The sequence below is a fragment of the Oncorhynchus mykiss genome, chromosome 11, assembly GCF_013265735.2.
Source record: "Oncorhynchus mykiss isolate Arlee chromosome 11, USDA_OmykA_1.1, whole genome shotgun sequence".
Classification (NCBI taxonomy): Eukaryota; Metazoa; Chordata; class Actinopteri; order Salmoniformes; family Salmonidae; genus Oncorhynchus; species Oncorhynchus mykiss.
This window is the reverse complement of record NC_048575.1, coordinates 16,408,645-16,433,754: the sequence shown is the minus strand read 5'-3', so window position 1 is coordinate 16,433,754 and position 25,110 is coordinate 16,408,645. Positions and strand designations below refer to the sequence as shown.

At 43.1% G+C, this 25,110-nt stretch overlaps 1 protein-coding gene across 7 annotated transcripts; it reads right to left on the bottom strand.

Annotated features, from left to right (window-relative positions):
- Window positions 1-578: 578 nt before the first annotated feature.
- Window positions 579-25,110, bottom strand: LOC110535377 (acyl-coenzyme A thioesterase 9, mitochondrial). Of its 7 annotated transcripts, none has more exons than XM_021620347.2 (17): window positions 23,688-23,860; window positions 9,270-9,364; window positions 9,030-9,056; window positions 8,285-8,330; window positions 7,968-8,138; window positions 7,841-7,878; window positions 7,460-7,543; window positions 7,185-7,288; window positions 7,035-7,108; window positions 6,865-6,932; window positions 6,675-6,786; window positions 4,615-4,705; window positions 4,433-4,518; window positions 2,570-2,657; window positions 2,326-2,476; window positions 1,705-1,947; window positions 579-1,617 (listed from the first exon to the last, which is right to left on the bottom strand). In XM_021620347.2, exons 1-16 carry the CDS (start codon window positions 23,699-23,701, stop codon window positions 1,889-1,891), a joined length of 1,308 nt encoding a protein of 435 aa, XP_021476022.2. In that variant the 5' UTR covers window positions 23,702-23,860; the 3' UTR covers window positions 579-1,617; window positions 1,705-1,888. The 7 variants fall into 7 exon arrangements, with proteins under 7 accessions (XP_021476022.2, XP_036790932.1, XP_036790934.1 ...); XM_036935037.1 differs by lacking the exon at window positions 23,688-23,860 and adding an exon at window positions 14,931-16,258; XM_036935039.1 differs by lacking the exons at window positions 9,030-9,056; window positions 23,688-23,860 and adding an exon at window positions 25,088-25,110.

Sequence of the window (25,110 nt, the reverse complement as noted above, 5' to 3'; positions counted from 1 at the left end):
AACCTTAACCTCAGTCTCCTAACCTGCTACAAAAAAGTAACTTCTGGTCGTAGATGTATTCCCCAGTCAGAACCCTATGCGGGACCATAAACAGATCATTGTGGGGCTCCGGCCTTGTACTAGGATGACCCCGGAATGCTGCTTGCAGCTTCAATGAATGTAATATCTATATATCTTTTCCGGGAGAGACTGATGTTTGTGACTCACTCCCTAGATCATCCCAGATCCAGGGGAATTATAATCCAGTATTTAGACCAGTTGATGTGAACGACTGAGTCAAACCAGAGGGATCTGCTCAATGAAGTTAAATGTTCAGAACATAACAGATAGAAATGTAATGAATAGAGCCGACATGATGTCCTTTTCTACATGACAGGCAATCATATCTGTTCTACACAATACATTTCTATCTGAACATTCTGGAACGCTGCACCCTGAACAGACTTTAGCCAACTCAACAACCTTCACTTGAAGAAAATAAAACTCTTATTTGCTCAGTCGAGTTGACTTTTAACAGCTTCCTTCCTTAAAATTGTTGATAGTTGAACATGAGTAAAAGACAGATGGATACACGTGAATCACAATGAAGGATAAATATTTATTGCAAATATGTGTCATTTGTTACATAACTTTGATCGAATCGAGCAAAGATGCCACTTTCCCTTAAATAACCCATACACACCCATTCACTCGCCCTAGTGTACACACAGATGGAGATTATATCAAATAGAATATATAAAAATAAGACCTGTGATGAGTATCTGTGAAAAACACGTTTTAAAGCTGTAAGACCGTGTAGCATGAATAACATTTTGACAAAATATAAAATCCTGTTGATGTAATCATGCTAATCAAATGGCTAGCCAGACTATTTGCATTAACCGCCCATCCTTTATTTTACGCTGCTGCTACTCGCTGTTTATTATCTATGCATAGTCACTTTACCCCTACCTACATGTATATATTACTTCCATTACCTCGACTAGCCGGTGCCCCCGCACATTGACTCTGTACCGGTACCCCCTTTATATAGCCTCCTTATTGTTATTTTATTTTTTAACTTTAGTTTATTTAATTTGAAAAATTCTTCACTCTTATTTGTCTTAAAACTGCATTGTTGGTTAAGGGCTTGTAAGTAAGCATTTCTACACCTGTTGTATTCGGCATGTGACAAATAACATTTAATTTGATTTCATGTCGAAGATATGTAGAAAAAAAGTGATAGCACTATTGACATCTGTGTTCCCAAACCAGGATCCCAGAACGTAAACAGACTCCAGAAGAATCAACCACCAAACAGACCTATACTAGACAGACAGCATGCATATATTTAAGCAATAAGGCATAAGGGGGTGTGTTATATGGCCAATATACCACAGCTAAGGGCTGTTCTTAGGTACGAGGCATTGCGGAGTAACTGGATACAGCCCTTAGCCGTGGTATATTGGCAATATACCACAAACCCCCAAGGTGCCTTATTGCTATTATAAACTGGTTACCAGCATAATTAGAGCAGTAAAATGAAATGTTTTGTCATACCCATGGTATACGGTCTGATATACCGCGGCTGTCAGCCAATCAGCATTCAGGGCCCGAACCACCCAGTTTATAAAAAAAAAAAATATATATATATATATATATATATATATATATATATATATATATATATATATATATATATATATATATATATATATATATATATATATATATATATATATATGGTACATAGAGGTAAACAAATTAATAGATACCTTGTTATGCAAATAGACACACACATACACATACACACACCGTACGGTAAGGAGGGCGGGTGCGGTGGCTGGACACTAAGGCTTTAGCAGGTAGTTGTTGTGTTGGGTCATGGTTCGTCAGTATTCATCACGTCTCACTGAGACTCCAGGGTCTGGTTAAAGTGTCTCTTTCCATCCAGGTACAACATGGACTCTGGAGATAGACACATACGACCAATGTTAGACTGTGTGGAATCTACAGTAAAAACATTTCAATAACTTTAATCTCTTTCTGTTGGCACAAACGTTCCAGTAACAGTACTTCCGTAGCTCTGCGATGCAGTACCTCGGTAGCTCTGCGGTATTATTGCTGAGTTCACGTCATGTCGGAAACTCAAACTGACATTTCCAACTTGCTTACTCGTAATATAAACAAACCAGGGTTTCCCACAAGGGAAGTATCCGAATCAACCAATATGAAGCTCTACATAAATAACGTTAATTTTAACTCAGAGGTCGCGAGTTTCCGACATGACTTAAATGCGGCATATGTTAGGGTTAGAGTTAAAAGGTGAGGGCTTAGAGGTCATACCGCCGTAGCTCTGTGGCACTATGTTGGGGACGTCTTTGTCTGTGACGAAGGTGAAGTGGAAGACATTAGTGGTGTTGTGCTGCCGGGTCAGGGGGTCAAGAACCTCTGTATGAACTCTGACCTGGATGTACTTTCCCTCTGTGTAACACACCTGGAGACAGACAGAGGGATGTGTCAGCACTGAAATTGGAGATCATATAACACACAAATGCACATGCTTGCATGCGCACACCCACACACAAACCTGTGATGAGAGCAGGAGTAGGGAGCCAATCTCTACTGGCTTCCGGAAGAGGATATCGTCCACGGCAACCAAGTTAGGCCGACACCCCCTGGAGCAGAACGAGAGAACACACACACAATGAGGATGCGCAAGTGTACAGTGCATTCAGAAAGTATTCAGACCCCTTGACTTTTTCCACATTTTGTTACGTTACAGCCTTATTCTAAAATGTATTAAATTGTTTTTTTCCCCCCCTCATTAATCTAAACACAATACCCCATAATGTCAAAGCAAATACAGGTTTAGAAATTTTTGCAAATCTATTCAAAATAAAAAAATTGAAATATTACATTTACATAAGTATTCAGACCCTTTACTCAGTACTTTGTTTTAGAACCTTTGGCAGTGATTACAGCCTTGAGTCTTCTTGGGTATGACGTTAACAAGCTTGGCACACCTGTATTTGGGGTGTTTCTCCCATTCTTCTTTGCAGATCCTCTCAAGCTCTGTCAGGTTGGATGGGGAGCGTCGCTGCACAACTATTTTAAGGTCTCTCCAGAGATGTTCGATCGGGTTCAAGTCCGGCCTCTGGCTGGGCCACTCAAGGACATTCAGAGACCTGTCCCGAAGCCACTCCTGCGTAGTCTTGGCTGTGTGCTTAGGGTCGTTGTCCTGTTGGAAGGTGAACCTTCGCCCCAGTCTGAGTTCCTGAGCGCTCTGGAGCAGGTTTTCATCAAGGATCTCTCTGTACTTTGCGCTGTTCATCTTTCCTTCGATCCTGACTAGTTTCCCAGTCCCTGCCGCTGAAAAACATCCCCACAGCATGAAGCTGCCACCACAATGCTTTACCGTAGGGATGGTTTCCTCCAGAATTCCTCCAGATGTGACGCTTAGCATTAAGGCCAAAGAGAATCTTGTTTCTCCTGGTCTGAGAGTCATTTAGGTGCCTTTTGGCCAACTCCAAGCGGGCCGTCATGTGCCTTTTTCTGAGGAGTTGCTTCCGTCTGACCACTCTACCATAAAGGCCTGATTGGTGGAGTACTGCAAAGATGGTTGTCCTTCTGGAAGGTTCTCCCATCTCCAGAGGAACTATGGAGCTCTGTTAGAGTGACCATCGGGGTTTTGGTCACCTACCTGACCAAGGCCCTTTTTAATTATAATTGTTTTACCTTGATTTAACTAGGCAAGTCAGTTAAGAACAAATTCTTATTTTACATTGACGGCCTACCCCAGCCAAACCCTTCCCTAACCCAGACGACTCTGGGCCAATTGTGCGCCGCCCTATGGGACTCCTGATCATGGCCGGTTGCGATACAGCTCAGGATCGAACCAGGGTCTGTAGTGACGCCTCTAGCACTGAGATGCAGTGCCTTAGACTGCTGCACCACTCGGGAGCCTCGAGTTTCTGCTTTGTCATTATGTGGTATTGTGTGTAGATTGATGAGGGATTTAAAAAAAATCCATTGTAGAAAAAGGCTGTAACGTAACAAAATGTGGAAAAGGGGAAGCGGTCTGAATACTTTCCCGAATGCACTGTAAGTGATGGACCGATACAAACGTAGATCTTCTCATTTGTACCCGTCCACACAACCCAGCAAACTCAAATTGGTTCTGTGAATGTTCAGGGAACGTTATTGGAACAATGATGCATGTCAAAACATTACACTAGAACTTTGAGTCTTGTGGGAATGTTCCTTGTTTGATGTTATGGGTGTTTTAAATAACATCTTCATCAACACTAACAGAACATTCCTGTAATATTTCTGCAGAATGATTTGAATTAAATCCAGACATAGTTGCTGAGGTGTGTTTAGGGTACATGTCATAACGTCACACCGTAACTGGGAATGTTCTCGGTTGCTGGGAACACATTCGCTCACTCACCCGTAGACACATGCGTTGGCCCAGCCCAGCTCGTAAGCCTTCCTCATCAGAAACCCTCCAAAGATCCTGTTAAAGATGTTCCTCTCCTGAAAACACACATCTTAGTCAGCACAAATTAGAAATGTTCCAGGTTGTAAATATCTCTGCCTCTCTCTCCCTCCTTCCCTGTCTCGCTCTCTAACCTGTGGATGGCAGATCTCCAGTCCTTTGACTTTGGCATCCTCCATCCATACTGAGTTAGGAGGCAGAACTCTGCTACGGAAACTCACTGTCCTACAGGACAACACACAGACAGACACAATCACCACACACTCACAAAATGCTTGTGCTGGATTTTATGATGTGTGTGTTCTCATCATTTAATAAGGTAACACTTGTAATTTGACAGTGAAGCAACAAAAAAATCCATAATATTTCGTACAGCTTATGATTCAGTGAGTTTGCTCTTGTATATTTTTATGCCTTACAGTGGGGCAAAAAAGTATTTAGTCAGCCACAAATTGTGCAAGTTCTCCCACTTACAAAGGTGAGAGAGGCCTGTAATTTATCATAGGTACACTTCAACTATGACAGACAAAATTAGAAAAAAATCACATTTATTTGCAAATTATGGTGGAAAATAAGTATTTGGTCAATAACAAAAGTTTCTCAATACTTTGTTATATACCCTTTGTTGGCAATGACAGAGGTCAAACATTTCTGTCTGTTTCACAAGGTTTTCACACACACTGTTGCTGGTATTTTGGCCCATTCCCCCATGCAGATCTCCTCTAGAGCAGTGATGTTTTGGGGCTGTTGCTGGGCAACACAGACTTTCAACTCCCTCCAAAGATTTTCTATGGGGTTGAGATCTGGAGACTGGCTAGGCCACTCCAGGACCTTGAAATGCTTCTTACGAAGCCACCCCTTCGTTGCCCGGGCGGTGTGTTTGGGATCATTGTCATGCTGAAAGACCCAGCCACGTTTCATCTTCAATGCCCTTGCTGATGGAAGGAGGTTTTCACTCAAAATCTCACGATTCATTCTTTCCTTTACACGGATCAGTTGTCCTGGTCCCTTTACAGAAAAACAGCCCCAAAGCATGATGTTTCCACCCCTATGCGTCACAGTAGGTATGGTGTTCTTTGGATGCAACTCAGCATTCTTTGTCCTCCAAACACGACGAGTTGAGATTTTACCAAAAAGTTATATTTTGGTTTCATCTGACCATATGACATTCTCCCAATCTTCTTCTGGATCATTCAAATGCTCTCTAGCAAACTTCAGGCCTGGACATGTACTGGCTTAAGCAGGGGGACACGTCTGGCACTGCAGGATTTGATTCCCTGGCAGCGTAGTGTAGGCTTTGTTACTTTGGTCCCAGCTCTCTGCAGGTCATTCACTAGGTCCCCCCGTGTGGTTCTGGGATTTTTGCTCACCGTTCTTGTGATCATTTTGACCCCACCGGGTGAGATCTTGCATGGAGCCCCAGATCGAGGGAGATTATCAGTGGTCTTGTATGTCTTCCATTTCCTAATAATTGCTCCCACAGTTGATTTCTTCAAACCAAGCTGCTTACCTATTGCAGATTCAGTCTTCCCAGCCTGGTGCAGGTCTACAATTTTGTTTCTGGTGTCCTTTGATAGCTCTTTGGTCTTGGCCATAGTGGAGTTTGGAGTGTGACTGTTTGAGGTTGTGGACAGGTGTCTTTTATACTGATAACAAGTTCAAACAGGTGGGATTAATACAAGTAACGAGTGGAGGACAGAGGAGCCTCTTAAAGAAGAAGTTACAGGTCTGTGAGAACCAGAAATCTTGCTTGTTAGTAGGTGACCAAATGCTTATTTTCCACCATAATTTGCAAATAAATTCATTAAAAATCCTACAATGTGATTTTCTGGAGAAAAAAAATACTAATTTTGTCTGTCATAGTTGAAGTGTACCTATGATGAAAATGACAGGCCTCTCTCGTCTTTTTAAGTGGGAGAACTTGCCCAATTGGTGGCTGACTAAATTCTTTTTTGCCCCACTGTATATGCGTTTGTACAATGGGTCTGAAGTCAGTTAAGATTATTGCTACCTTAAATGAACTTTAATCTCATTTTAATGGGAACATCAATGTGACAACAATTTGATATGACAAAATATGACTGTAGTCATTGTGATCCGTGTGATTTAAAGATAAATTATGGAAGTTTAGTTGCTTATTGTTTACATAAAAACAAATATTTGACGTGTGTGTGTGTGTGTGTTTGTGTCGTACTTGCTGTCCAGGGTGTTGAGGAACAGGCTGTGTACGATCTTCCTCTCCTCAGCAGTAGGGGCCACCTTCAGTAGAGACGCTGTACTCAGCTCTATACGACGCGTCTTATTGACTGGAGGGACACACACACAGTAAATAACACAAACACAAACACAGTAATATATACACATAAGGATGTAGTGTGTCTTACTCTCTCCCTGGTGAAACAGTTTCTCCTCCTCAATTCCCTCTGGCTTCAGAGGGTTAACAAACGCTGCCCTGAGAGAGACAGAAACCGACAGAGCAATCGAGACATCAGTCATAGATGGATACTGTGGATGGTTGGTTGAATGGATGGATGATTGGATGGATGTTGTATACCTCTTGTTCTCAGGGTCTCTGGCCACCATAACAAACGTAGCATCCAGAACTGGAGTGTAGGCCCCACCGTGGTACTGTGCATACACACAGACATAACATCACTATTGTGGATATTAGTATATTACTGTGTGTGTGCGCGTGCGTGTATACCTGAGACATGTGCATCTTGGCTTCAATGGAGGTCTTCCCCACCCAGGTCACGTGACCAGTGAACTTGATGTCACAGTCAGGGTGGATGATTTGTTTCCTCATGTCTGTGACATCACATACAGGGGAAATAAGCGACAACTACAAAACTGCAACAGTAACAAACAACATATATTCAATGACACTAGGAAAAAGTGTTCCTGGATTAGATTTGAGAAACACTACACTGGTCTATACGGTACACCCTGGTGTTGTACCAGGACTGCTAGGTGTCATACCTATCTTATCCACCAGGGCAGTGACGATGGACAGAGGAGATCTTTGAAGTGTCTTGTTATGGGTGTGAGAGTAACAGATCAACACTAAGGGGGGAAAGAGAGACAAAGAGAGAGAGAGAGAATCGTAATACCAGTGTAATACCATGCACCAGTGTGTTGTTGAGGTGATGATGTCGGCAGGTTAGAGCGTTGGGCCAGTAACTGAAAGGTTGCTAGATCGAATCCCAGAGCTGACAAGGTAAAAATCTGCCGTTCTGCCCCTGAACAAGGAAGTTAACCCACTGTTCTCCGGTAGGCCGTCATTGTAAATAAGAATTTGTTCTTAACTGACTTGCCAAGTTAAAGGTTAAAATAAAATAAAAAAATGGCATATGGTCATACCTGCTAGACTGTCCAGATCCTCCAGGATACGGCCAAACCTGGAATAGAGACAACAGACAGAGGGGGGAAGGAAGTGTATGTGTGTGTGTTTGAGAAGAATGTGTGAGTGTGTATCTGTATCTGTTACCTGACACCTTTGAGGTAGTTGAGGTATTTCTCTCTAAGGGTAGGGTCTGTGCCCAGGGGAAGGTGGGCCTCTATGTAGCTGTCCTTCATCCTGCGGACGGGAAGCTCATCCTGAGAACCAGCCAGCTGATTGGACAATGACAAACGGTCAGCTAGCGCCTGCTGGTGGTCTCTACAGGATGGGAGATAGCGAGAGATACATCAGGAATGAGCTGTGAGTTTAACAAGGTCATACATCTATAACAAGTAAACACAGGCCTTCCTGTCATGGTATGAATATCTCAATACAAAGTAGCTTTTCTGGTTCTGTTACCGTACCTCCAGTTAGTGGACGCTCCCACAATCTCTCTCAGCCTGTTGCGCACTGAAAAACAACCACACAGTTGATCAGCTCTTAGTGTGTGTGTGTGTGTGTGTGTGTGTGTACTGATTCTGTGCTCAGAACAGAATGTGCAATGGGAATCATATGATCTCAGACAGAATGACAGCAGCAAGCTACAGAGTACTAGTGAGGTCTGGGTAGGATACACAATATCAGCTCCACTATTGTTCCAGCTAGCACATGGAGCCACTGAGTGGCTTTGCCCTGCAGCTCGAGGGTGTACGCGCAATGCGGAGAAATCACTAGTGCACTGACAACGTAATAAGGTGTCATTTGAGATTTGCCTATTGATTTGTGGCCCACCTGACTGGCATTGCTGTGATGTCATAATGTTGAGACGATATGAAACAAGACACTTGAGAGAGAGAGATGACCAAGACAGGTCCGTATACTATAGAATAGGGTACAGCAGCATCGTTAAGAGGTGCCCGCCACTGCCACAGGCCAGGGGTGCATTCATAGTTCAGTCTGTAAGAAATGGAAGAGAGAAACAAGGCCGTACAACCAGCTCAACAGACCACAGGGTGCTGGATAGAGATAGAGAAATAGAGAGAATGCGTTAAAGGCCGTGTGTTTTAGAGACAATGAGCTAAAATACATGCAGGCAAGATTAAGTTGAATTTAGACTGAATTAAGTAAGTGTTTTATACAATTAGGATTCAGGGTTGGTTACCAACACACCATTGGACATTAGCAAGTGAGCATTTCCTGTGGAGAGTGGAGACACAAAACAAGTAATGGGTTAGAGGTCAGGAGACTAGATGGAGTCTCAATGTCCTCTAGTCTTGTCATCATACCCAAAGAGTAGTATAAATTAAGTTCATAACAGTGAGTCAGTTAATCAATTAATCAATTAACAAACCAATATATAAATATATATATACATAAATCAGTCAGTCAGTCAGTTGTATATGGCCTTACCCTCAGACATGTCCGGGGCCTTCCCCTGCAAAGACACAGGCCCCCGGGAGAACGTCCTGGTTGTCAGGGATGCCACCGACCCTAGGAACCGGAACCTGTGGAATGGAAGGAAGAAACACTGACATGTCAACACAGCAAGCCCACAACATTCACACTCAAGGTTCCAATTACTACAGATTCATCACGTAAACCTATTAATAAATGTGTATGGGAATCCCAGATGTCAGTCAAGTCCCTGGCACATAGCCCACTGAGTTTGGACAGCACATTACAGCACAGTACAGAACAGCACAGTGGACCTCAGTACAGTAGAGTTCACAACTCAATCACTGGTTGAAGAGTGTTTTCTGCCCCTCCCAAAATATTGAATTTGTAGATAACTGACCCTCTTTCTGGGACTCCCCCACAAACAGGACCAAGCCCTGCCTGCTGAGGAGTGACGGACTCCATCCAAGCTGGAGGGGTGTTCTCATCTATCAACATAGACAGGGCTCTGCCAGCCTGCAAGCTAAGTGGAGTCTGCCACTATCACTGTCAGTGTAGTCAGCTCAGCTTTCCCGCTGAGACCGTGTCTGTGCCTCGATCTAGGTCGGGCTGAACTAAAAACATGGCAGCGTACGCCTTAGCAAACTCACTGGAGTAAAGACCTCCTCCATTCCTGTCATTATTGAAAGAGATTGTGATAATATCTCACATCCCAAAATATAACTACTTCATGTTAGATCCATCACTTCCAAGGCAGTCATCGTCAATGAACTAATCACTGATCATAACATTGATGTGACTGACTGAAACAAAGCTCAAGCCTGATTTATTTACTGTGTTAAATGAGGCCTCTCCTCCTGGTTACATTGGTGACCATATCCCTGCGCATCCCGCAAAGGTGTTGCTAACATTTACAACAGTAAACTTCAATTTACCCTTTTTTTTTCGTCTTTTGAGCTTCTAGTCATAAAATCTATGCAGCATATTCAATAACGTTTTATAGCTACTGTTTACAGGCATCCTGGGCCATATACAGCGTTCCTCACTGAGTTCTCTGAATTCCTATCGGACCTTGTAGTCATGGCGAATAATATTCACATTTTTGGTGACTTCAATATTCACATGGAAAAGGCCACAGATGCACTCAAAGGCTTTCGGAGCCATCATCGACTCAGTGGGTTTTGTACAACATTTCTCCAGACCTACGCATTGCCACAGTCATACCCTGGATCTAAACTCAGCAACAACAAAAAAACTCCCCTTTTCAGGACCCTGTCTTTCAAAGATAATTCGTAAAAATCCAAATAACTTCACAGATCTTCAATGTAAAGGGTTTAAACACTGTTTCCCATGCTTGTTCAATGAACCATAAACAATTAATGAACATGCACCTGTGGAACGGTCGTTAAGACACTAACAGCTTACAGACGGTAATCAATTAAGGTCACAGTTATGAAAACTTAGGACACTAAGAGAGGCCTTTCAACTGACTCTGAAAAACACAAAAAGAAAGATGCCCAGGGTCCCTGCTCATCTGCATGAACGTGCCTTAGGCATGCTGCAAGGAGGCATGAGGACTGCAGATGTGGCGGTGGGCAATAAATTGCAATGTCGGTACTGTTAGAGGCCTAAGACAGGATCGTGGCAGACCCCGTGTAACACCTGCACAGGATCGGTACAGCCAAACATCACACCTGCGGGACAGGTACAGGATGGCAACAACTGCCCGAGTTACACCATGAAAGCACAATCCCTCCATCGGTGCTCAGACTGTCCGTAATAGGTTGAGAGAGGCTGGACTGAGGGCATGTAGGCCATGGGTGATAGTCGGATTCACGTTTATCGTCGAAGGAATGAGCGTTACACCGAGGCCTGTACTCTGGAGTGGGATCGATTTGGAGATGGAGGGTCCGTCATGGTCTGGGGCGGTGTGTCACAGCATCATCGGACTGAGCTTGTTGTCATTGCAGTCAATCTCAACGCTGTGCGTTACTAGGAAGACATCCTCCTCCCTCATGTGGCACCCTTCCTGCAGGCTCATCCTGACATGACCCTCCAGCATGACAATGCCACCAGCCATACTGCTCGTTCTGTGCGTGATTTCCTGCAAGACAGGAATGTAAGTGTTCTGCCATGGCCAGCGAAGAGCCCGGATCTCAATCCCATTGAGCACGTCTGGGACCTGTTGGATCGGAGGCTGAGGGTTAAGGCCATTCTACCCAGAAATGTCCGGGAACTTGCAGGTGCCTTGGTGAAAGAGTGGGGTAACATCTCACAGCAAGAATTGGCAAATCTGGTGCAATCCATAAGGACGAGGTGCATTGCAGTACTTAATGCAGCTGGTGGCCACACCAGATACTGACTGTTACTTTTGATTTTGACCCCCCCTTTATTCAGGGACACATTATTCCATTTCTGTTAGTCACATGTCTGTGGAAATTGTTCAGTTTATGTCTTAGTTGTTGAATTTTGTTATGTTCATACAAATATTTATACATGTTAAATTTGCTGAAAATAAACGCAGTTGACAGCTCCCTGGTATACAGAAAATACCCGAGCCCTGAAGCAAGCTTCCTGAAAATTGGAATGGAAATGGCGCTCCATGATACTGGAAGCCTTCCAAGCTAGTCGGAATATGTAATATCGAAGAGTCCTCACTGCTGCTCGATCAGCCTACTTTTCCAACCTAATTGAGAAAAACAAAAACAATCCTAAATGTATTTTTGATACTGTCGCCAAGCTAACTTGGTATTTACTACAGCAGTTTAGAATTCATATATATATATACATACATTTCCTTTATTTAACTAGTCAAGTCAATTAAGAACAAATTCTTATTTACAATGACGGCCTACCGGGGAACAGTGGGTTAACTGCCTTGCTCAGGGGAACAGTGGGTTAACTGCCTTGTTCAGGGGCAGAACGACAGATTTTTACTAGAGGTCGACCAATTATGATTTTTCAATGCCGATACCGATTATTGGAGGACCCCCAAAAAAAGCCGATACCGATTAAATCGGACAATTTTTATATACACTGCTCAAAAAAATAAAGGGAACACTAAAATAACACATCCTAGATCTGAATGAATGAAATATTCTTATTAAATACTTGTGCTGACAACAAAATCACACAAATTATCAATGGAAATCAAATTTATCAACCCATGGAGGTCTGGATTTGGAGTGACACTCAAAATTAAAGTGGAAGGATCTCCTCCCAGACCTGGACTAAAGCATCCGCCAACTCCTGGACAGTCTGTGGTGCAACGTGGCGTTGGTGGATGGAGCGAGACATGATGTCCCAGATGTGCTCAATTGGATTCAGGTCTGGGGAACGGGCGGGCCAGTCCATAGCATCAATGCCTTCCTCTTGCAGGAACTGCTGACACACTCCAGCCACGAGGTCTAGAATTGTCTTGCATTAGGAGGAACCCAAGGTCAACCACACCAGCATATGGTCTCACAAGGGGTCTGAGGATCTCATCTCGGTACCTAATGGCAGTCAGGCTACCTCTGGCGATCACATGGAGGGCTGTGCGGCCCCCAAAGAAATGCCACCCCACACCATGACTGACCCACCGCCAAACCGGTCATGCTGGAGGATGTTGCAGGCAGCAGAACGCTCTCCACGGCGTCTCCAGACTCTGTCACATGTGCTCAGTGTGAACCTGTTTTCATCTGTGAAGAGCACAGGGCGCCAGTGGCAAATTTGCCAATCTTGGTGTTCTCTGGCAAATGCCAAACGTCCTGCACGATGTTGGGTGGTAAGCACGTCGGGCCCTCATACCACCCTCATGGAGTCTGTTGCTGACCGTTTGAGCAGACACATGCACATTTGTGGCCTGCTGGAGGTAATTTTGCAGGGCTCTGGCAGTGCTCCTCCTGCTCCTCCTTGCACAAAGGCGGAGATAGCGGTCCTGCTGCTGGGTTGTTGCCCTCCTACGGCCTCCTCCACGTCTCCTGATGTACTGGCCTGTCTCCTGGTAGTGCCTCCATGCTCTGGACACTACGCTGACAGACACAGCAAACCTTCTTGCCACAGCTCTCATTGATGTCCCATCCTGGATGAGCTGCACTACCTGAGCAACTTGTGTGGGTTGTAGACTCCGTCTCATGCTACCACTAGAGTGAAAGCACCGCCAGCATTCAAAAGTGACCAAAACATCAGCCAGGAAGAATAGGAACTGAGAAGTGGTCTGTGGTCACCACCTGCAGAACCACTCCTTTATTGGGGGTGTCTTGCTAATTGCCTATAATTTCCACCTGTTGTCTATTCCATTTGCACAACAGCATATGAAATTTATTGTCAATCAGTGTTGCTTCCTAAGTGGACAGTTTGATTTCACAGAAGTATGATTGACTTGGAATTACATTGTGTTGTTTAAGTGTTCCCTTTATTTTTTTGAGCAGTGTATATATATATATATATATATATATATATATATATATATATATATATATATATATATATATATATATATATATATATATATATATATATATATATATATATATATATATATATATATATATATATATAATTACCGATTGTTATGAAAACTTGAAAATCGGCCCTAATTAAATCGTCCATTCCGATTAATCGGTCGACCTCTAATTTTTACCTTGTTAGCTCGGGGATTTGATCCAGCAACCTTTCGGTTACTGGCCCAACGCTCTAACCATTAGGCTACCTGCCACCCCATTCATGAACGTCTTCAATGAAAATATCATGATCATTAGAAAGCAAATGACAGACTCCTCTTTGAATCGGCATATTACTCCAAAACGCAGTTGTCCTGAGTCTGCACAGAACTGCCAGGACCTAAGGTCAATGGAGACACTCAAGTTATTTAATCCTGTATCTCTCGACACATTCACGAAAATAGTCATGGCCTGTAAGCCTTCCAGCTGCCTACTACTGAAAGAGCTACTTCCTGTGCTTGGTCCTCCTACGTTGAACATAATAAATGTCTCCCTATCCTCTGGATGTGTACCAAACTCACTAAAAGTGGCAGTAATAATGCCACTCTTGAAAAAGTCAAACTTTGACCCAGATTTTTATTTTATTTTTAAATCGGCCTCACAATTTTGGGGGAAAAAGATGTTGCCTTCCTGAAGACAAATAACATATACGAAACTCTCCACTCTACCAAACCTGCTGTCGCAACCACTGAATGCTCGGAAAAGAAAAGCCAACTAACATTTACTCCTGAGGTATTGACCTGTTGCACCCTCTACAACCACTGTGATTATTATTTGACCCTGATGGTCATCTATGAATGTTTGAACATCTTGAAGAACGATCTGGCCTTAATGACCATGTACCCTTATAATCTCCACATGGCAAAGTCAGAAGAGGACTGGACAACCCTCAGAGTCTGATTCCTCTCTAGGTTTCTTCCTAGGGAGATTTTCCTAGCCACCGTGCTTCTACATCTACATTGCTTTAGGCTGGATTTCTGTATAAGCACTTTGGGACATCTGTTGATTTGAATTGATTTGATTCAGCATATTACAGTATATTATACTGCACTGTACTGTAGTGTGCTCTACTGTACTAAACTCTACAGTACAGTATTGTACTGAGCTATACTCTACTTCACTGCACTTTACTATACTGTACTGTCCAAACTTGTGAAGCAGACGTTTACAACTGGTTCAGACTTGGACTGACCAAATTTCAACGACTTTCAACGTCTATGGACGTCTGGTGTCCGTCAGTGCTCAGTGGGTGAGAGGGCTGGTTACGGTCAGTAAGAGCCAAGAGAGGTGACATTAGCTGGAGAGAGAGAGAGAGAGAGAAGAGAGACAGGGAGAGAGAGAGGAAGGGGTTGTCTGGACTGTTTTTACACTATTGCTTTGACCACCACGCGTCAGAAAGAGAAAGAAAACCATTATGCTATGAGCTGAACATAACAATATGCCAGTGGAAGCAGACCCTATGAGATGAACATAACAATATGCCAGTGGAAGGAGACCCTATGAGCTGAACATAACAATATGCCAGTGGAAGGAGAGCCTATGAGATGAACATAACAATATGCCAGTGGAAGGAGACCCTATGAGATGAACATAACAATATGCCAGTGGAAGGAGACCCTATGAGCTGAACATAACAATATGCCAGTGGAAGGAGACCCTATGAGATGAACATAACAATATGCCAGTGGAAGCAGACCCTATGAGATGAACATAACAATATGCCAGTGGAAGGAGACCCTATGAGATGAACATAACAATATGCCAGTGGAAGGAGACCCTATGAGATGAACATAACAATATGCCAGTGGAAGGAGAGCCTATGAGATGAACATAACAATATGCCAGTGGAAGGAGACCCTATGAGATGAACATAACAATATGCCAGTGGAAGGAGACCCTATGAGATGAACATAACAATATGCCAGTGGAAGGAGACCCTATGAGATGAACATAACAATATGCCAGTGGAAGGAGAGCCTATGAGATGAACATAACAATATGCCAGTGGAAGGAGAGCCTATGAGATGAACATAACAATATGCCAGTGGAAGGAGACCCTATGAGATGAACATAACAATATGCCAGTGGAAGGAGAGCCTATGAGATGAACATAACAATATGCCAGTGGAAGGAGACCCTATGAGATGAACATAACAGTATGCCAGTGGAAGGGAGGACAGTAGAATTCAGTTGCAGTCATTCTGTTACTGATTTTTTGGTCACTTAAAGATTTGGTAATCACATTAAGTGATTGACACATTTCAATCATAAACCAAATTATCAGTAAAAAATAAAAACAATAGCTAATTGGTAGGTCTACATTTACCTGTTACTTCTGTGAACTTATACTATCCTCCCTCCTCGTGAGGGAGAGAAATGCGAAAATATCTTAAAGATATGTGGGTTTTTGTTAACAGAATGACAAGAATGGCGCCGGAAGAAATGGCAGCAGTTTTACGGCCGCCCAACCAATTGTGCTATTATGTGTTTTTTTTTGCGTTATTTGTAACTTATTTTGTACATAATGTTTCTGCAACCGTATCTTATGGCAAAAAAAGAGCTTCTGGATATCAGGACAGCGATCACTCACCTCGGATTAGACAAAGAGCTTCTGGATATCAGGACAGAGATCACTCACCTCGGATTAGACAAAGAGCTTCTGGATATCTGGACAGCGATCACTCACCTCGGATTAGACAAAGAGCTTCTGGATATCTGGACAGCGATCACTCACCTCGGATTAGACAAAGATTTTTTCTTCAACAAACAAGACATCCTCTAAACACCCGGCAGGGCAGACATCCACGTTATTTGCAAGAGGAAGCGACGCAGGTACAGAGGACAATGGTCAGGACCCGAAAAAGGTCCTGAATGACGACAGGGGCGGTCTGTGCATATTTGTAAACAACAGCTGGTGCACGAAATCTAAGGAAGTCTCTAGATTTTGCTCACCTGAAGTAGAGTATATTGTTATAAATTGCAGGCCACACTACTTGCCTAGAGAGTTTTCAGCTATACTTTTCGTGGCTGTTTATTTACCACCACAGACAGATGCTGGCACTAAGACTGCACTCAGTGAGCTGTATAAGGAAATAAGCAAACAGGAAACCACTCACCCAGAGGCAGCGCTCCTAGTGGCCGGAGACTTTAATGCAGGAAAACTTAAATCAGTTCTACCAAATTTCCATCAACATGTTAAATGTGCAACCAGAAGGAAAGAAATCCTAGACCACCTGTACTCCACACACAGAGACGTGTACAAAGCTTTCCCTCGCCCTCCATTTGGTAAATCCGACCACAACTCTATCCTCCGGATTCCTGCTTACAAGCAAAAATTAAAGCAGGAAGCACCAGTGACTCGGTCTACAAAAAAGTGGTCAGATGAAGCAGATGCTAAACTACAGGACTGTTTTTCTATCACAGACTGGAACATGTTCCGGGATTCTTCCGATGGCATTGAGGAGTACACCACACCAGTCACTGGCTTCATCAATAAGTGCATCGAGGACGTCGTCCCCACAGTGACTGTACGTACATACCCCAACCAGAAGCCATGGATTACAGGCAACATTCGCACTGAGCTAAAGGGTAGAGCTGCCACTTTCAAGGTGTGGGACACTAACCCGGAAGCTTACAAAAAATCCTGCTATGCCCTGCGACGAACCATCAAACAGGCAACGCGTCAATACAGGGCTAAGATTGAATCATACTACACCAGCTCTGATGCTCATCTTATGTGTCATGGCTTGCAAACTATTACAGACTACAAAGGGAAGCACAGTCGCGAGCAGCCCAGTGACACAAGCCTACCAGACGAGATAAATCACTTCTATGCCTGCTTCGAGGCAAGCAACACTGAGGCATGCATGAGAGCATCAGCTGTTCCAGGCAACTGTGTGACCACGCTCTCTGTAGCCAACGTGAGCAAGACATTTAAACAGGTCAACATACACAAGTCTGCAGGCCCAGACGGATTACCAGGACGTGTGCTTCGGGCATGTGCTGACCAACTGGCAGGTGTCTTCACTGACATTTTCAACATGTCCCTGATTAAGTCTGTAATACCAACATGTTTCAAGCAGACCACCATAGTCACTGTGCCCAAGAACACAAAGGCAACCTGCCTAAATGACTACAGACCTGTAGCACTCATGTCCATAGCCATGAAGTGCTTTGAAAGGTTGGTAATGGCTCAGATCAACACCATTATCCCAGAAACCCTACACCCACTCCAATTTGCATACCACCCAAACAGATCCACAGATGATGCAATCTCTACTGCACTCCACACTGCCCTTTCCCACCTGGACAAAAAGAACACCTATGTGAGAATGCTATTCACTGACTACAGCTCAGCGTTCAACACCATAGTGCCCTCAAAGCTCATTACTAAGCTAAGGATCCTGGGACTAAACACCTCCCTCTGCAACTGGAACATTTGAACATCTTGGCCATGTTCTGTAATAATCTCCACCCGGCACAGCAAGAAGAGGACTGGGCACCCCTCATAGCCTGGTTCCTCTCTAGGTTTCTTCCTAGGTTTTGGCCTTTCCAGGGAGCTTTTCCTAGCCACCGTGCTTCTACACCTGCATTGCTTGCTTTTTGGGGTTTTAGGCTAGGTTTCTGTACAGCACTTTGATATATCAGCTGATGTAAGAAGGGCTATATAAATACATTTGATTTGATAGGCCTGATCACCGACAACGACGAGACAGCCTATATGGAGGAAGTCAGCGACCTGGCTGGGTGGTGCCAGAATAACAACCTATCCCTCAACGTAACCAAGACTAAGGCGATTACTGTTGACTACAGGAAAAGGAGGACCGAGCACACCCCCATTCTCATCGACGGGGCTGTAGTGGAGCAGGTTGAGAGCTTCAAGTTCCTTGGTGTCCACATCAACAACAAACTATAATGGTCCAAACACACCAAGACAGTCGTGAAGAGGGCACGACAAAGCCTATTCCCACTCAGGAAACTAAAAAGATTTGGCATGGGTCCTGAGATCCTCAAAAGGATCTACAGCTGCAACATCGAGAGCATCTTGCCTGGTTGCATCACTGCCTGGTACGGCAGGCAGGCCCTAAAAATGAAAGGCCCTAAAAATGGTCAAAGACCCCAGCCACCCCAGTCATAGACCGTTCTCTCTACTACCGCATGGCATGCGGTACTAGAGTGCCAAGTCTAGGACAAAAAGGCTTCTCAACAGTTTTTACCCCCAAGCCATAAGACTCCTGAACAGGTAATTTTTTTTTCACCTTTATTTAACCAGGTAGGCTAGTTGAGAACAAGTTCTCATTTGCAACTGCGACCTGGCCAAGATAAAGCATAGCAGTGTGAACAGACAACACAGAGTTACACATGGAGTAAACAATTAACAAGTTACTAACACAGTAGAAAAAAAAGAGAGTCTATATACATTGTGTGCAAAATAATTACAATTTTGCAGATTAACACTGGAGTGATAAATGATCAGATGGTCATGTACAGGTAGATATTGGTGTGCAAAAGAGCAGAAAAGTGAATAAATAAAAACAGTATGGGGATGAGGTAGGTCAAATTGGGTGGGCTATTTACCGATAGACTATGTACAGCTGTAGCGATCGGTTAGCTGCTCAGATAGCAGATGTTTGAAATTGGTGAAGGAGATAAAAGTCTCCAACTTCAGCGATTTTTGCAATTCGTTCCAGTCACAGGCAGCAGAGAACTGGAACGAAAGGCTGCCAAATGAGGTGTTGGCTTTAGGGATGATCAGTGAGATACACCTGCTGGAGCGCGTGCTACGTGTGGGTGTTGCCATCGTGACCAGTGAACTGAGATAAGGCGGAGCTTTACCTAGCATGGACTTGTAGATGACCTGGAGCCAGAGGGTCTGGCGACGAATATGTAGCGAGGGCCAGCCGACTAGAGCATACAGGTCGCAGTGGTGGGTGGTATAATGTGCTTTAGTAACAAAACGGATGGCACTGTGATAAACTGCATCCAGTTTGCTGAGTAGAGTGTTGGAAGCTATTTTGTAGATGACATTGCCGAAGTCGAGGATCGGTAGGATAGTCAGTTTTACTAGGGTAAGTTTGGCGGCGTGAGTGAAGGAGGCTTTGTTGCGGAATAGAAAGCTGACTCTAGATTTGATTTTAGAGATTGGAGATGTTTGATATGAGTCTGGAAGGAGAGTTTACAGTCTAGCCAAACACCTAGGTACTTATAGATGTCCACATATTCTAGGTCGGAACCATCCAGGGTGGTGATGCTAGTCGGGCGTGCGGGTGCAGGCAGCGAACGGTTGAAAAGCATGCATTTGGTTTTACTAGCGTTTAAGAGCAGTTGGAGGCCACGGAAGGAGTGTTGTATGGCATTGAAGCTCGTTTGGAGGTTAGATAGCACAGTGTCCAAGTACGGGCCGGAAGTATACAGAATGGTGTCGTCTGCGTAGAGGTGGATCAGGGAATCGCCCGCAGCAAGAGCAACATCATTGATATATACAGAGAAAAGAGTCTGCCCGAGAATTGAACCCTGTGGCACCCCCATAGAGACTGCCAGAGGACCGGACAGCATGCCCTCCGATTTGACACACTGAACTCTGTCTGCAAAGTAGTTGGTGAACCAGGCAAGGCAGTCATCAGAAAAACCGAGGCTACTGAGTCTGCCGTTAAGAATATGGTGATTGACAGAGTCGAAAGCCTTGGCAAGGTCGATGAAGACGGCTGCACAGTACTATCTTTTATCGATGGCGGTTATGATATCGTTTAGTACCTTGAGTGTGGCTGAGGTGCACCCGTGACCGGCTCGGAAACCAGATTGCACAGCGGAGAAGGTACGGTGGGATTCGAGATGGTCAGTGACCTGTTTGTTGACTTGGCTTTCGAAGACCTTAGATAGGCAGGGCAGGATGGATATAGGTCTGTAACAGTTTGGGTCCAGGGTGTCTCCCCCTTTGAAGAGGGGGATGACTGCGGCAGCATTCCAATCCTTGGGGATCTCAGACGATATGAAAGAGAGGTTGAACAGGCTGGCAATAGGGGTTGTGACAATGGCGGCGGATAGTTTCAGAAATAGAGGGTCCAGATTGTCAAGCCCAGCTGATTTGTACGGGTCCAGGTTTTGCAGCTCTTTCAGAACATCTGCTATCTGGATTTGGGTAAAGGAGAACCTGGAGAGGCTTGGGCGAGTAGCTGCGGGGGGGGCGGAGCTGTTGGCCGAGGTTGGAGTGGCCAGGAGGAAGGCATGACCAGCCGTTGAGAAATGCTTGTTGAAGTTTTCGATAATCATGGATTTATCGGTGGTGACCGTGTTACCTAGCCTCAGTGGCCTTCAAATGGCCACTGAGGCTAGCTGGACTATTTGCATTGTATGTCCCCCCCCCAACCCTTCTTTTTACGCCCCGGCTACTCTCTGTTTATCATATATGCATAGTCACTTTAACTATACATTCATGTACATACTACCTCAATTGGGCCGACCAACCAGTGCTCCCGCACAGTGGCTAACCGGGCTATCTGCATTGTGTCCCACCCACCACCTCCTCTTTTACGCTACTGCTACTCTCTGTTCATCATATATGCATAGTCACTTTAACCATATCTACATGTACATACTACCTCAATCAGCCTGACTAACCGGTGTCTGTGTGTAGCCTCGCTACTTTTATAGCCTCGCTGCTGTATATAGCCTGCCTTTTTACTGTTGTTTTATTTCTTTACCTACCTATTGTTCACCTAATACCTTTTTTGCACTATTGGTTAGAGCCTGTAAGTAAGCATTTCACTGTAAGGTTTACACCTGTTGTATTCAGCGCACGTGACAAATAAACTTTGATTTGAAGACACTAGGCGATATTTCTTAAAGGTCCTGAACAGTCATTCTGATCATGTAAAATTGCCTTTTGGGTGACTAAAATATCCCCCATAATATTATGAGTAACTAAATATCAGCCATAATAACAGCTCTTTGAAGCGCCTATGTCAAGAAACTTGGATGCAGTGAGCAGGGTTGTTTCAGGCTGGCTGAAGACCTAGCTAGCCAGTAAGTAGCTAACACCAGACACAGATGAAAGTGGAAACATAAGTATATTTGCCATAGATTAATAATGTAAACTTTTAATTATATATTTCCTGACACTATATAGTCAAATGTATACACCAGCAAAGTAGCTATCTAGCTACAGTACCTTTGGAAAGTATTCAGACTAGAGGTCGACCGATTATAATTTTTCAACGCCGATACCGATTATTGGAGGACCAAAAAAGCCGATACCGATTAATCGGCCAATTTTTATTTTTTTTTTTATTTGTAATGACAATTACAACAATACTGAATGAAAACTTATTTTAACTTAATATAATACATCAATAAAATCAATTTAGCCTCAAGTAAATAATGAAACATGTTCAATTTGGTTTAAATAATGCAAAAACAAAGTGTTGGAGAAGAAAGTAAAAGTGCAATATGTGCTATGTAAGAAAGCTAACGTTTCAGTTCCTTGCTCAGAACATGAGAACATATGAAAGCTGGTGGTTCCTTTTAACATGATTCTTCAATATTCCCAGGTAATAAGATTTAGGTTGTAGTTATTATAGGACTATTTCCCTCTATACCATTTGTATTTCATTAACCTTTGACTATTGGATGTTCTTATAGGCACTTTAGTATTGCAAGTGTAACAGTATAGCTTCCGTCCCTCTCCTCGCTCCTCCCTGGGCTCGAACCAGCAACAAAACGACAACAGCCACCATCGAAGCAGCATTACCCATGCAGAGCAAGGGGAACAACCACTCCAAGGCAGTTGTTCCCCTTGGTACGGTATCGGCGTTGAAAAATCATAAATCGGTCGACCTCTAATATGGACAGGAGTCTGCCTTTCCAAATCCTGTCCAATCAATTTAACTTACCACAGGCAGACTCCAATCAAGTTGTAGAAACATCTCAAGGATGATCAATGGAAACAGGATGCACCTGAGCTCAATTTCAAGTCTCATAGCAAAGGGTCTCAATACTTATGTAAATAAGGTATTTCTGTTTTTATATTGTTATTACATTTGCAAACATTTCTAAAAACCTGTTTTCGCTTTGTCATTATGGGCTATTGTGTGTAGATTGAGGGGGGAAAGGATTTAATCAACTTTAGAATAAGGCTGTAGCGTAACAAAATGTGGAAAAGGGGAAGGGGTCTGAATACTTTCCCAAATGCACTGTATATAAACCACGTCCTCTGAAAACATGATGTTGGAACTTATTAAATTAGGTAAGAGCATACCATTGGTGTATTAAAATAAGAGTTAGGGTGATGTCCCCCTATTCCCTTCATGATCCAGGCTCCTGAATCATATTGCCTTAATGATCCAGGCTCCTGAATCCTATTCCCTTAATGATCCAGGTTCCTGAATCCAAGTGTATAACATGAGGGAGGGAAGCAATAACTTTATGATGTAGAAGCAACAATACTTTTTCTAACTTTGTCATCATACTTTTATCTAGTTTCATCCAAATATAATCAAATTTCACAAAAAAACATGATTTTAACTGTTCATTACCTAGAAAATGATTTCTGCAAAACTTAATATAAATGATGAAATTAGTTGTCAAGGGTCTTTACAACATTGTATTTTTATGTATTTCTAATAGATCTTTTCTAAGACCTCTTTTCCAAATGTTTGACCAGAAATCAAAGCCTTTGCTTATTACACATTTTTGGGATGAAAAATTATTAGAAAATGCATATATGCCTTCTTTTTTCAAAAACATACTCAGCGTTCATTTTACACCAATTTGTATACGCTCCTTTGAACTTCACGTTAGAGCTCATGGTGTTTTTTGTTGTTGTTTTTTTTACAAAGAAATGCCTTTTAGCTAGCTAACGCTACTACATTAGCAAACTATCGTTAGCTAACTAGCTTTACCATTTCTGTGAAATCGACTGGTTTAGCTAGCTCTTCTACACCCTCACACTCACCTCGGTGACAGCATTTCCGTGTGCTATATGAAGATGTTTGAGAAGTTAGCTGAATTTGCTAAATACCGAAATACAACTCCAAAACGGGGGGACAGATTAAGCTAATTATACAAAGAATGACAACACTGAAATTGCAGATGATTTCCTGTGGACATTTGCCCTTGCCTGTACGTACCGTATTACTAAAAACAAGTGCGCAATTATTTTGCGGATATAATGGATGGCGTAAAAGCGTTCATCAATTCACTCTCAAATTCATAGACAGAGCTATGGATGCAAGGACTTACCATTAAAGATATGTTTTATTTTGTTTTAAGCATTGAGGCTATGTTTGTTAACAATTGTTAAAAAACCATGGAGAAAAACAAGCTTATATTTTGGGTTGTGATGGGGTACCAGTTTAACTTAAAGCTCATGAGGCATTTATAAGTTATATTCTGCTAGAATCAATGGGTATATTCCATATATATTACTTAAAACGTTCAAAAATGTATGTACAAATGGCGGATTGCCCCTTTAACCTCCCTGTATGTGAGTGCATATGGCCTCCGCCAAGAGGTCAGCAACTTTATGGCACAGCTTCCCTGTAACTGCAGTGCCACTGATTCAAGCCCCTCCCTCTGTCTCTTCTCCTTTAGATAGGGCCCAGTTTGAGAGGAACATTAGACCTCTGTTGGCTCCGTCACATACTTTATTTGTTATGACCATTTACAGCTCCTCATTATGCCTGCGTCATGATGAGGCCTTTGTCATTAATAGTAGTATTCCACATTCAATTAGCTATTCTGGGCTGTAACATGGAAAACCCCACATGCCTATCCACACTCTCACCTGTGAGGGTCAGTGGAGGAGGGGCTGGGGGGCAAGGTGAGAGAGAACAAAGTTGTTAGATTTCTGAAGAGAGTACTAATTTTACTGTCCCCACTACAATAACCCTGAAGAAGGCACAGTGATGCCGAAACGTTGGTGATTTACCCAATAAATTACTACGAGTTTTTATATAGAGTGTGCGACTCTGTTATTTTTATACCCACAACAAACATATTTAAATATATGCAATTTTGTCCTTGAAACATTTAATTGAAATACTGTAGAATTCCATTCATTCCTATGGAGGACTGCTCCTACTAGCACCAGCAATCCAGGGTCTATATAAAAGTAACTGGTCGTGCTGCACTGGCTACAATCCAGTAATTACTGGATAGGCTACTGAGCCTGTTATTATCGGCCATTCCACTGAAGTCTTGGCCTGTGCAAAATCTATGTAACCAATTTCTGTAGATATTTATACTCACTACATTATGTAGAATTCCACTATGTATAAATAGTTAAAGACATTTAAAGAAAAAAGTGCTAAAGTACAGACTAGGCTAGATGCAGTGACAAAATATAATGTGCACCTGTTATATCGTTGCCTGGCTAC